Source organism: Pteropus alecto, unplaced genomic scaffold, assembly GCF_000325575.1.
Source record: "Pteropus alecto unplaced genomic scaffold, ASM32557v1 scaffold45, whole genome shotgun sequence".
NCBI classification, from domain to species: Eukaryota; Metazoa; Chordata; class Mammalia; order Chiroptera; family Pteropodidae; genus Pteropus; species Pteropus alecto.
Window position 1 is genome coordinate 15,026,855 of NW_006442491.1, and position 13,752 is coordinate 15,040,606.

At 45.0% G+C, this 13,752-nt stretch overlaps 1 protein-coding gene across 1 annotated transcript in view; it reads right to left on the minus strand.

Annotated features, from left to right (window-relative positions):
• Window positions 1-13,752, minus strand: part of CDS2 (CDP-diacylglycerol synthase 2) — a 41,480-nt gene that overhangs the window by 5,945 nt on the left and 21,783 nt on the right. Inside the window, exons 2-9 of the mRNA XM_006921616.3 lie at window positions 8,657-8,793; window positions 7,308-7,404; window positions 6,725-6,822; window positions 5,859-5,998; window positions 4,274-4,332; window positions 3,549-3,631; window positions 662-749; window positions 114-182 (exon numbers count right to left, since the gene is read on the minus strand). Coding sequence (XP_006921678.1) covers window positions 114-182; window positions 662-749; window positions 3,549-3,631; window positions 4,274-4,332; window positions 5,859-5,998; window positions 6,725-6,822; window positions 7,308-7,404; window positions 8,657-8,793 — 771 coding nt within the window. The remainder of the gene's footprint in view (window positions 1-113; window positions 183-661; window positions 750-3,548; window positions 3,632-4,273; window positions 4,333-5,858; window positions 5,999-6,724; window positions 6,823-7,307; window positions 7,405-8,656; window positions 8,794-13,752) is intronic.

The window sequence follows — 13,752 nt, forward strand, 5'->3', positions numbered from 1 at the left end:
AGCAGGACAGAATCCTTGGCCCTGGGAGACAGGCTCTCTAGCCCTGGACAGGCTTCAAAGGAATGTGTGAGGCCTCTGTCCACTCCCCTACCCAGCCAGGAGCCACCACCTACCAGAAGACCAAATAGCACGGTAGCAAAGAAGCCCCCGATGAAGCCTTCCCAGGTCTTCTTTGGGGACAGCTGTGGACAGAGAGCAAGTTCTTAGCAAAGGATGCTGTGATAAGTCTGGCTTTGGGAACAATGAATACTTAAAAACCTCACTGTTAACTACCTCCCCTGAAAAAATATCCCCATGCTTGCTTTCTTGGTTCCCTGCATGATTCATCTCAGTTTCCTTTTTGTTTCAATTGGTCATTCAAATCATTTAATTATGTCATAAAACAGTATACTAATTAAATGGCAACACACAAATTCAGATCGAAGCTCCCAAAATGTGCCTATACGGTCAATTAAAATTTATTCTTTATTCTTTTTTTCCTGTGGGTAGTTGTCAACGTTTCTGTTTGGCTTTTCTCTTAAAATTTACTACCAGCCTTTCTCCAGGGTGACATGAAGACATACATACAAGTTAGATATCCTGCCTCCCAAGCTGACCTACTCATATTGAAAGCATTATCCTTCCCTCATGGTGACAGCTCACGTCAGGGTGATCCACTTACCTTGATGAGTGGAGTCCGACCGAAGAAGAAGCCAAACATATAGGCCATGATGTCATTACAGATCACACAAGAAATAGGGACAATGAACCTAGGAAATAAACCAAAGGATTAATTCTACCAAGATGATAATATCGCAAAAGTCCACACCACTCATAAACTCCAGTACTGAAATAACTAATAAATACTTGTTACCCATTAAGAAATAAATTTAAAAAAATAAAATACCAAACAAGCCATACTTAACACTGGACACATAGCAGGTATTCAAATGGTTACCAAATGACTACTGAATAAATGAAGGTGGCAGTCCATGGAATGTCAGTTGTTCTTTTTCTCATTATAATCTATGTACATGATAACACACATTTAAACTCTAAAGAAAAAAAATAAGTTTTCCTTTTTTCTCCCACCTTTATCTCCATTCCCCAATATAGCCACTTTTAATCAGTTCTGATTTTTCTTCTTTTAGTAGTTGACTCCACAATCCTAATATATTTTATGTCTATTTCATAATTTACCTTTTTCTTAACTGTCTAGTGAGCCCTACCTTTCCCCAGGGCTACTCTGAGGGTAAAATCACACAGCTAAATTTCTTCTCTGCCTCCCCCGGCTGTCTGATCATCCCCACCATGAAAAAGGGGGCTGTTTACACTTGTAACATCAACCTCCTCTTCTCACGCTCCATTCTCTGACAGTCACTTTTTTTAAATTTCTTCTAAAAAATTTTTTAAAAATAAAAATAGAAACACCACCGTTACAATAAAAAAAAATTCCTCTATTACAGTTTAACATACTATACAAAATTCTCAGTCTCCTGGCCCATTAACCATAGACAAAATGTTCCGACTTCCTGCTTATTGAGGCAGGGGTTTATAGCCTCTGCATTTTCCCAACCCCCAAACATCTCCTGGGTCAAAGCTTTCAGTACATATTCTCTGCTATACAACTATAATTTTATGTCTTGGAGATTAAGTTTGAAAACCAGTAACTAGAGATTTTAATATTACTCACTTTCGAAGCAAGCAGTAAATTGTCCCCAAAGTTGAGGACATAGTATGCACTACTGTTAAGAAATACCTAGCAAAAACTGAAAAAAAAAAACCAGAAGGAACTATATCCCCCTCCACTCCATTATAATTGTTTTAATTGTAATAAATGTCTAACATTTATATGATCTCATCCCTGTTCTAAGCACTTTACATGTATTTAGTAATTTATACCTCAGGAGGTGGGTGGTACTGTACCCTCATTCTGAGATCTGGAAACAGAGGCTCAGTCTGGGGTCTTAGCCACGATTCTTTAACACCTCTTGTATACATTAGGCTACGCCTTCACCTCTTCACTTAGCTTCTTCAATCAGCGGCTGACTTCTATCAATGCTGACAGATTTCCTGTTGAAACTATTGCATTTCTGGAATAAAATCTACTAACAGTACAGCCGCTTAACTACAGGATACATTCTGAAAAATGTGCTAGGCAATTAAGTCCTTGTAGGAAGATCCTCAAGTGCCTTACACAAATAGTATATGGTAAATGGTAGAACCTATTGCTCAGTAACGGAGGAAAAATAATTTTCCCTCTACCCTTCTGGGTTCTTGGAGGAGACATCCCTGTAATAAAAGACAAACAGGAGAAAAACAAACAAAAGTGTAATAACATGCATGCCAGAAAAATTGAGTAACTGGCAAAATGGCTGAAGCCACCACCTTAAATATCATCTTCAGCTGAAGACCAAAGATGATGTTAGGCATGGAGGAAGTCAGAGGAGGTTATCCCAAAAAGCAAAGTAAACGAGGGTAAGGCTGTTATGCAGATTTAGGTCCATTCTCTTCTGCAGTGGTTAAGAGTTTGTAGAGATAAGGTCTTTCCCCTCTTCCAGGTTGCAGGAAGACACCCTTACAAACGTAAATGCCTTTTACAAAGGCATCGTGTACTTAGTTTTAAAAGCTTCTCTTTTGTCTGTTGTTTCTTAAAATTAACCAGCCTAAAATAACAAAGCTTCTCTTTTGTCTGTTGTTTCTTAACCAGCCTAAAATAATTCTTATGCCAAACAGAGATATTTTGGGGTGACAAATTCTGTTCCCCTACAGCCCCCAGGCTCCAAATCTGTACAGCATGCTACTGTACTGAATACTGTAAGCAATTGTAGCACTATGGTCAGTATTTGAGTAATGCACGGTGCTATGACTTCACCAGGCGATAGAAATGTTTCAGCTCCACTGGGAGGGACCAACACAGTACATGCGGTCCGTCACTGACCAAAACATTAAGCTGCACACAACTGTATACATTCTTTTGACACGTTGCCAGATTCCATTTGCTAATAGTTTATTTACAATGGTTTTATCCACAATCATAAAAAAAAAAAAAAATCAGTTATTCTTGTTTCTCCCTCCCTATGTTTATCAGCTTTAGTATTAAGAGTTCAATAAAACTCAGCTGTTATCATTGCTTTTTTTTCCCAAGTGTGGATACTTATGCAATTATCAAAATTCTTCTATAGTTATCAATCTACTTAAGTTTTCTTCTTCATGACGTTAGTTTATATTTTGCTGGGAAATCATAAAAATTTACTCTGGGGTTTCAAATGTGTTGCCATACATTAGCATTGTCTTTGATTTTTTTAAATATCCCTGTACCTGTTAGTCTGGAACTGTGGTTCTCAGAGTGTAGGTCCTGACCAGAAACATCAGCATCAGCTGGGACTCACTAGAAACTCAAATTCTCAGGCCCCTCCCTAGGTCTGCTGAAGCAGCAACTCAGGGGTGCCCTGCATGGGATTCTGATGTAGCTCAAGGTGTGAGCCATTGGCTTAGAGGGTAAAGTACCTTTACATGAGAAACACCCACAAAATAAAAGGGAAAATCCCCTCATCGTCATTACTCACCAGATCATTCCTTCAAACAGGTTATGGATAACGAGATGTGACTGGGTTACAACAATCAGTAATGTTACATGGGTCCAGCCAAACTGCAAAAGAGAGAGTTGACTTTATTGGTTTACCTTGAAAGGAACTTCAAATAACAGTCAATACCAAAATAAAAAAAATTGCTGAGAAATGGGTAGGGAAGATATCTGCTTCTGCACTTGTCTTATTAGAAGTGAAAAGGTACAGAACAGGCCTCTGAAGAAACTGTCCCCCAGCTACAGTCCAAATCCAGTCGGGACTACTAGTGAGTGAGTCCTTCTGTGCTCCAAAAGCCTGGGTACTTCTCATTCTTAGTATTTGTTGAGTGCTTGGGGCACTCAGAGAAAGGATGCCTTAGAGTTGACGGAATGATGTAGCAGATAGGACATGCCTGAACCTTCACCTTGAGCCTTACCTGGAGCCCATTTTCGGGTCCTAGTGGAGCGATTACTTAGGATGTAAAATAAGTAACCATGACTGGGTCTAAGTAAACGGAGAGCTGCCAAAGTTAAACGAGCCCTCTTTCCTCATGCTCTGGGTTCTAGATACATGAAGACAGACTGCACTCCAGAGTTTTATTTACAGAAAGGATAAGAGGCCTGTTGCATTTCTGCAGAACTTCATTTAAGCCAAGAATTCTCTCCTTCTCTCCCTCTCTCGCACACACACAGAGACGCACACACATACACACGCACTTCCCTTACCATGTAGAACTGCAGGCGATAATGCTTCTTGACGAGACTCAGTACAAACATGCAGAATCCTGGTTTGAGGGAGGGAGGAGAAAGGTCAAAATGAATCACATTCCACATTTATCTTGGTCCCAGTCATTTCCTTTATCTGTGTTACCTGGTCCTTTGGCAAATTTCCTGATAGCAGTTAACCAGCACACAATCCCCAAGCCTGGGGGGCAGGGGCAGGCTAGTTCTTCAGATAGCAATCAGAAGGGAAAAAAATGACTTCTTCAAGACAATCAAAGGAAGCCACTATCTTTAAATCTTGCAGACAACACTCAATTTAGGCCACTATTCACCAGATAAGAATGTTTTGACCCTAGAGCAGAGGCCAGCAAACAAGTGAAGCCAGCTGCTTGTCTTTATAAATAAGATCTTATTGGAACACAGCTAAGCGCATTTGTTTACATACTATCTGTAGTTGCTTTCCTGCTAGTGGCAGAACTGGGGAGTTGCAATAGAGACCTTGGGCCCCCAAAGCCTGAAATATTTATTATCTGGACCTTTAAGAAAAAGTTTGCTAACCTCTGTCCCAGAGAAGAGATCTGGTGTACAGCAGGAGGGTAGAATCCACTAGGTATAGGGTCAAGGCCACCCTTGCCAAGTCTTACACTGACCCATATGGTGTCAAGAAATATCTGCAAACCCAGCCCCTCCTCTAGGAAGGAAAAGGACTTTTACCCACAAGTGTGCTGGGCCTCTCAAAAGCAGTCCTGCCCAGAAGAGAGCATGTTGCTGTTCCAGAGCCCTGGCCTCCCTGTGGGGGCTGCATTCGGGTTCTGAAACATGCCCTCTGAATATCCTCAATGTCAGTAGACCCCTTAAGCAGTGAATTTTGTATTTTTAATAGCCAGATGTCATTCACAGAGCTGATCGAAAATAGGTAAGACAAATTTAGGTCAAAACAAATTTCTTCGGTCTCAAACTAGCTTTAAAGGCAACTAGGAAAAACACTAGCATTATTAGAACTAGTGTACAGTTTGAACTGAGTTAGGCTGACAGAGCACTTTACACTTTGTCAAGTTTTATTGTATGATTTAACCCTCATAGAAACTCCTCCATTTTAGCTCTAGATTAAAAAGGGCTGAGACTCAGAGGATTAAGATCCCAGGCCCTGTGAAGTCACAGTCTTTTAAAACCTAAATCAGTACAGGAGACTGTCCCTCAAGGCAGTCTCCTAAGAAGGCTCTCCTAAAGATGGCCACTTGTTTCTTATATGTAAGTTCCTTGGTGGTTTTTGTTTGTCACACCGTACAATCTCTGCCGATAGGAGAATCAAAACAGGACCACACTGTGCTGTCCTCCAACAGAGGCTGGATCACAAGGACAGGTAGCAAAGACTGCAGTCCCCACACCCACAAAGCCCCTCAGTCTCACTTCTCTCAGTAAAGAGTTGCTACAGCTCGCGTAAGGCAGAGTCTCGACTCTGCTCCCCTGCCCACTCGGAGTGGATGTCATCAAAACTTCACATTAACTGAGAACGTGTCCAGCTCCTACTTGGCAGACATACAAAAACAAGACAGGCACAGGAACGTGTGTGCCGCCGAGTGCATACCTATTAGGTAGAGAGTAAAGGAAATGAACCGGTGGTATTTGCTGAGAATCCGCAAAGGCTCCTCTCTCTGGACCAGAGTGAAGAAGTAATCCGTCACTGTTTCACCATAGAAGAAATAATTGACACACAGTAGGAAGTACCTGTAAATAAAGACAGGTCATTGCCTCGGGGAGCACATGGGGCTTGTCCTTTACAGAGAGGCTGTCAAAAAACCCCAAGGATAGGACTGAAATAGCGGTCTCCCCAACCCTCCAGACAGAGCCCCACAGTCCCCCGTTCTCTAGTGACACTGCAGGTGAGAAGTTTATCTAGAAACTTGTGGCAGCTTTCGTCCACCCTCCATCTATCACAAACTTGGGATTTAGTTTCTGCCCTTTTTATAGAGTTTCCATACCTAACCTGAGAACACTCAAAATATAAGAGAACGCTCCAAAACACACCTCATCTTGCCTCCCACTCTTATTTCCACCCTTCCCAACAGAACCCTGCCTGCCTGTTGAGATGGTTCACTCCAGCTTTGCCACCTGTCTGCTTTGCTCCTGTTTTTTCCCTGCCTAGAGCATCCTCTTCACTTATCTTTCTTCACTCATTGCTTAAATACCATTTTCTTCACAAAACCCTGCCCAACCTGGTATTGGTCTTCCTGGCATTTACTTCTATAGCACATCAGCCAGTCTGCTTTCTTCTGAGGGAGATTCCAGATTCCGGGCAACTACTAAGGATTCCTCAAAGGCCAGCCACTCAGACGACAAAGGTGCTATGCAGGTCTGTAGCCCTCACTCCCCTCCTACCCACCGCCACTGTATATATCTACCAAAAACACCATCCGAATCTCCCAAGGGCCCTGATGGGGTTGGAGGGCTTACCAGCTGAGGGTCCTGAACCAGGGGAGGTCATAGGAGTGGTAGACGTTGTATCCAATCGTGATAATCTCGTGGAAACACTTTATCTGAACACACATCACCTGCAGGACACAAAAGAATGAGAACGCCTGCTCACTCAATTCTTACAATCTTTGGAAACAGAAACCAATAGGTCATGGGCCTTCAAGGAAAACCATTGTATTTAAGAAAAATGTCAGTTCTACAGTGATCCGGCTGTCCTCTATTCTTTCTCACACCATCCCACACAGAATGCAGCCTTGTCCAAGAAAACAAACAAAACCAAGCATCAAAGTCACAGCTGGGGTCAAAGTATAATGAAACAGCTGAAGTAATAAAATCAATATTTAAAATGAAGAGACATCTTTAACCACATACAACTGGCCTATGCCAACGTTCCTCCAGTTGGCTCTTGAATGGTAAGAAGTCACAGATATTCTAGGAAATGTTGTGAGGAGCCTGGACCCCAAATGATTCCTAGAACCAAGCCAACAGCTAGCACTTCAGATGACTGATCCTGCAGGAAAAACTGAAGACAGAACTAAAATAGCACGCGAATGGCACTTACAATTATCATTAAAACCATTGGTCCCAGGTAAATGATGACGAAGAAAAATGCAATCATGGCCAAAGTCAGGATGCCTCTCACCCACCAGTTCTTCCATCTAAGAGGAAAGAAACAGAAAACACGTTAAAAGTCCAGGAAAAAATAAAAAAAACGAAGCACAAACCCGAGGGCGAAGGCTTGTCCTCCGAGGAGCGGGCCTGAGGTCAATCCTTTCCAGGAGGACCTCCTTCACCCCAACAGACACACTAGCCACATGCTGGCGGGAGCAGGGCCACTAGAGCCATCGCCTCGCCCACACGGAACTCAGCGGGTACTTCAAGGCCTACAGAAAATACACTCAGCTTAAAGAAGGAATCGAGCAAAAATCTCAGTGAAAATGCAACGCCCTCTACTTCTGTATCTTCTCGGATGGCTTCTACGGCCATCTTTATCTGAAGAAAAAACATGTTTCCTGCAGCAGAATTCAACATTGCTCTGCTCCTGTATCGTTATAGAGATAATATTAAACAACGATAATAATAGCTGTCACAAATATGCACCTAGTACTTTTATGAAGACTTTACATATATTAATTTATCCAACTCTCAACACTTCTTACGAGCTTTTACAGAGGAGGAAACAGATGCACAGGTCATTCAGCTGTAAAGTGGTTAAGCTGGGATCTGAATCCTAGGAGTCTGGCTCCAGAACCCATGCCCTCAACCACTGCACAAAACAACCTTTCAAACGGACATGTGTGTGGGAGGCACACACATAGGAACACTCTTAGGTAATGTTTTGGGGTCTTCTAGTTTGTGTTTTTAATCTACCCACATAGCTGGTGTTGGAGGGACCAGAGTCTCAAGGGACCAGAATTTTAACCCTGGATTCACCCAAGTAAAGATGTTTCTCGATTCTTCTGAAAGAATTTTTAAATGCTCGTAATGGATGTGCGTGCATGAGAGAAGGAAAACTAAACTTTGGACTGGAAGCTTGGGTTCCTCTGTGAAAAGCAGCCAACCCATCAGTCACAAACCATTACTCCTCATGTGCTATGTCAGCGACCTTGCCCACCATCATCCCCTTGTCCACGCTTTCCTCCTCCTTGGACTGCCTCTCCCAGCCCAACTCAGAGCACCCTTCAAGGGCCAGACCCTTCCAGGCTATGCTCACAATTGTTGTTAAGCACTAGATGACACTCAATGGAGCTCTGGGTAGAAACAAGAGGAACAGCAGCCAATGCCAGTAGGCAGGCCTGCCCCACATACTTTGACAGAAGTAGACTCCCACCACAAGACTGGGCTCTCTGAGGACCCTGGGTCTTCCATGGCACCTGGACAAAGAACAAGGCCCCCAGCGAGCCAGGTTACCTTGAAGACAAGTTGGAAAGGGCCCTGTTGAGGACCTCTGGGGTATCGTCTGCAGGAGTTACCAGGGGAGCAGCTTCCGCTCGGCTCTCACTGTCCGATGCAGTCTCTCCATCTACCTTCACTTCTGTCTCTGACTCCTACGTGGCAGGAAAACAGAAAAGGTCAAAAATGCTGATTAGGATACTGAGAAGTACATACCTGTCATCGGAAATCTGTGGGAAAAGACCCAAACAGGGCCTGAGGACCTAGCACAGTCAGGTGACGTAACAGATGGGACTCACAGTGATCCCAACACTGTTCTGACATGTGCCAAGATGGCCAGCTCTCTGCTGCAAGAGAGGCATGCATCTGCACCTACAGAGGATGAGTAACAGCCACAGTCTATTCAATCCCCTTGCCTTACGGGGAAGTCGGGGACAGTCCAGAAGACAGAGAAAGCCCCTCCTTTGTATCCAAAGAATGCAAAGGAGGCTGTGACTGGATTTCATCCAGGCCTCATTCCTGAGCCTACTACCCAGAGCTTTTATTTCTTAGGGGAATTTAGAATAGTTGTTATGAGAAGAGGTGGAGGAGAAATGAAATCACTTAGAATTAGACAGTAACAACAGCACTTAGTATTTGTATAGCCCTCCACAGTTTGTAGAGCGTTTCCCATACCTGTGAACCTCAGAGCAGTCCTGGGAAGAAGAGAAGCAACAGAGGAAGATCCAAATTAAGAAACTGGGGGGCGCGGGGAGGAGGAACGGGCTGTGAGCAGCTCAATGGTTGACCCCAAATCTCCTATTAACCCAGGTTTTCTTCTTTTATTTAAGCATCTTGGAATTTATTTTATTTTTCATTAAGAAAATCGAAACAAAGTAAACTAGAAATGGCAAAAAGGATGTTTCATCACATCTCCAAAGATTTCGTTATATACATATGCAAACACAGAAACAGTTACATATGTTTTTAAGTTCAATTAACAATTTGAATTCCCCTAATAATATATGAAATTGGGCACCATTTCACATGTTTATCAGCCATTTGGATATCTTCCTTTGTGAATTATCTATCAAGTCACTGGCTGTTTTCTGCCTTCCTTGTTATTGATTTGTAGGAATTTTTTACATTTCAGATTTAAGTGCTTTGTGTCACTAGTAATGTTCTTCCAGCCATCTCTAATCCCACCCGACCCCAGTCATTCCCTGTAATACTCAGACCATCTCCCTCTTGGCATTGGCTACAATGGGGACTTGGAGATTTTTTTGTAATTGTCTATTATTCCCTGAAGATGGGACCCGAGACACCTTGTTCTCATGACATCCCCATGTCTGGCACACAGCAAAATACTTACTAATGGAAGGAAAGACAGAGGGAGGAAGCCAGGAGTTGATTCCAGATATGGCAGAGAGATACCCAGCCCTTGCCCTTATGGAAACAGCTATTTCTAAACTAAATTACAACTAGGATAACACCACAAAACAGAGGGCCTTAAGTAGTGCAAGACTGCTACAGGAAACAAAGCTGGCTTTTGTAAAGGACCGATAGGATCTGAGGGAAAGCGCTACAGCTTCTGATGACGAAGTCACTGCTCCTTACTCCCCCACGGCTCAGCCAGGTGGCTCCAGACAAGTGCCTCTCTCTGTACTTCAGGGTCCTTACAAAAGGGCCCTAGAAAGGGTCCACTTTACCTGTGGGCGGGGAGGGGATCACTAAAGAGGTACAACCAAACTCCCACCCAGGCCTGTGTTCCATTCCACTGCCCTGAGAAGTTCTAAAACACAGCGAAGCCTCCGGGGTCACCCCTCTCCGGCTAGACTGAATGAAGAGTGACGCATTCAGATCGGCTTTCCATTATGGATGTTAACATTAACACCCACACTCCACCCGCAACCATCTCTAATGAGGTAAGTGAGGATGCTGCGTGATTATCTAGATCTGACCCCTAAACCAAAGAGCTTCAACATGAGAGCACCTGGGCCTCGGAACCTCCCAACAGATGCTCTCTGGGACCATCTAGAAGCCTCAGGGACTGGGCTTGAACACAGCAGGCAAGAGAACATGTGCCTGTGTGTGTGTGTGTGTGTGTGTGTCTCTTTTTTTTTGTTTTAAACTAGTTCATTCTTCACTGAAGTTCATTTAATTATGTTTTACAACTGTTTTGTCTTTTGCACAGTGATTTAGAGGAGACAAGAATGCTTATCTAGCCTGTTGTCAAGGAGACTCACAAAGGCTACTGGTTCCCCAGGCAAGGAAGGGCAGGAAGGAGCCAGGAAAGGCCCCTGCATGGGAGGGGCAGAGAGCCCCAGCTCAGCAGAGTCCGCCCGACCTTCCAGGCCCTTTTACCAACATTAGTCCAGCACCATTTCCTGCACTATCACCGTAAGTGACTCTTCTCCTTCCTTGCTAGGATGGGGTAAAGTGAAGAAAGGTATCTTGAGGCAGAACGTAGGAGGAGACAGAGAATTATTTAAAAGACACTGTAACAGCTCTTTTTACCAAGAGGTGGGGTCCTAGGATGAACAACTAGGAAATTAAGTCTGTAGGAACAAGCCTGAAGGAGATTAACTTCCTAGGTTTTACCTGCCTGTGAGAAAGTTAACTCCAGGGTCCCAGGCCTCATTCCAGGCTTCATCCCAGGCCACAGAAAATGCATCCCCAGAACCCTTATCAGGAGGTTCCCTCTGAATAGGAAACCAATACCTACAAAGAGAACCATTCTCCCACCAGCAGAAAGGCAAAGTCCTGCACAAGGGAAGGAAAGGGCATAGCCCTAGAAGACATGGATGGGGAAGGGGCAAGTCAGCCAGCTCTCTAGGCTCCTGACCCCCAACCGCACCACAAGCATCCCGGCCAAATGTCACAGGCCAAGGGACCAGAAACTTCAGAGACCCTGGAGGCCTACAGTGCTCTGGCTCCCCCGCACCCCATGAGCAAAGTTCTTGCGCTTGGACCACTTATGGTGAGTAAAGGACATCGAGTGCTGATGCAGCTTCCATGGTGGACCCCAAGTCCTTGGCCAGAAGAAAACTGTTACATGCTGGACCAAGAGCCAGAGATGCCAAGCATGTTCACAGATTTGCTCCTCCGGGGGATGGTTTAACAGGTAGATGTAAAGAAAAACTTTCTGCAGGAGGCGGCAGCAGCCAGTCAGGGAGAACAGGGCCCAGGGCCTGGCTCTGATGCTCATTACACCCAGCACAGGCCTCCATTCTCGGGTCTTCCTAGTGGGAAAAGGATCCCTCATTTCAGCCGGTTGTTGATGATCAAATGCAGTATCAATTCTCGGGTATTCCTAGTGGGGAAAGGATCCCTCATTTTGGCCAGTTGTTGATGATCAAATGCAGTAAAGGGACTGAACACCAACAGCCCCACCTCTCAGTAGCCTGACCATGGTGCACAGGACAGGAGCACAAGACCTTAAACGCCCACCCCAAGCAACCTGAGCACCCAAGGAGGGTGGAGGAAAGAATGACAGCCATCAGGCCTGGCTGGGGCCCCAGTGCTAACCAGTTATGTGAGCTCAGTATCTGCCTGCCTTGCTTCCTCTTTCAAACCCTCCATTTATCCAAGAGGCAGCCCCAACTCCAAAATAATCCACTTTCCAAAGCTATCGTGGAGGTCGGAAGCATGAAAGCAAGAGTACATATAAGTGCTCTCCGAAGTGGGATGTATGCAACACAATCCACTGAAGTGTAGAAACAAACATTAGAACTTATTTCTGTTTACCTTGTTCGTATTTTCTTTCCTGTGTGTGCTTTATAATGGACCTATAAGTACATGTATATAATTTAGTAAATTTGTGCAAGCTGGGAAACATAGTAAAAACATCATACGCTTCAAACGCAGTGGTGTGTCACCAGCCATGAGCATCTTGGAACATAGCAGGCACCTACAGATTTGTTGAACTAGTGAGATAATTAATTCGACCTGATCTACCGTCGACCAAAGTGTCCGGGCTGCACTGAGAGTATGACAGAACTCACTGTGATTTCCAGCTCATGTCCCAGGACCCAAGCCCCGACCCATGCCCCAGACTCCACGGTGGCCCTCAAAGCAAGACCAGGCCAGTGCCTGTTCCCGCCCCACTCCCTGCTGGGATCTGAGGTCCCAGCTCAGCACCTCTGGGACCAGTACAATGCAGCAAGGAGCTGCTGCATTGCTGCTTCAAATTGTCTCATCCCAGCTCCCAGGCACCCTCTTCCTCCTCCCCTCCTTTTCAACCCAAGAGACCAGATTAGAGGCTAAGTGGAGTATATCCTGTCTCTCAGATTCTATCTCAGTAACTGCCCATCCTCCCCTGCTCCCTTAGCCATTTCCCAAGGGGGCTGTGGTGCTGGTGTAAACAAGAAACAAAAGTGATGCTTTAAAAGGAAGGAGAAAAAAGCTCCCTCCGAGGCCTCCTTCCGCATCCCTGGGTACGCGGTCTGTGGGTGGCCAGCAACAAAGCGAGGGACACACGGAGTCTCCTGAGTACCGAGGGCTCTGGTAAGACTTGCAGACATTTCTGGAGAAATTCATACTCCAAAGGCTTCCCCTCCCAGCCTCTGGTGCCCCTCTCCCTGCCGCAGCTGCCCAAAAGCCAACACCAGCCGGACCTGGAGCTCAGAACAGCACAGAAGCCTTCCTTCAACAGACACAAGAGAAGGTGGTGAGGGAGGACCAGAGGAACAGCAGGTGGGAGGCCTGGCTTTTCCTGGCCTGGGGAGGGGCCTGGCTCTGTTCAGAAGAAGAGATGGGGAAATCCTCCTCTTCCCATTCTCTCTCAGTTCTCAGGCTTTCCCAAAGGCCTGCCTGGGGCTTACAAAAGCTTATGGGGCAAGAGTCCTCTAAGGCTCCCTTTAGTGTCTTGTCAGGGGCCCACCCTCCAACCTCAGTATTTCTTAAGACTCCACAGTGACACACACAAGTGGCGACGGTCCAAGCCTGACCAGAAAAAGTGTGGCTGTGGCTAGGCTGGACAGGAGCCCTGGGCACTGTGTCACCCCTGGCAGATGGGACTCACTCCACTCCACACCCCATTTCTTTACCAGATACCAACTCAGTTTTGCACCTTGCTAAAGAAAATATATTAATATGCTGTTCATGTTTGCCTAAAAGGAGCTAAAAAGTAGGGA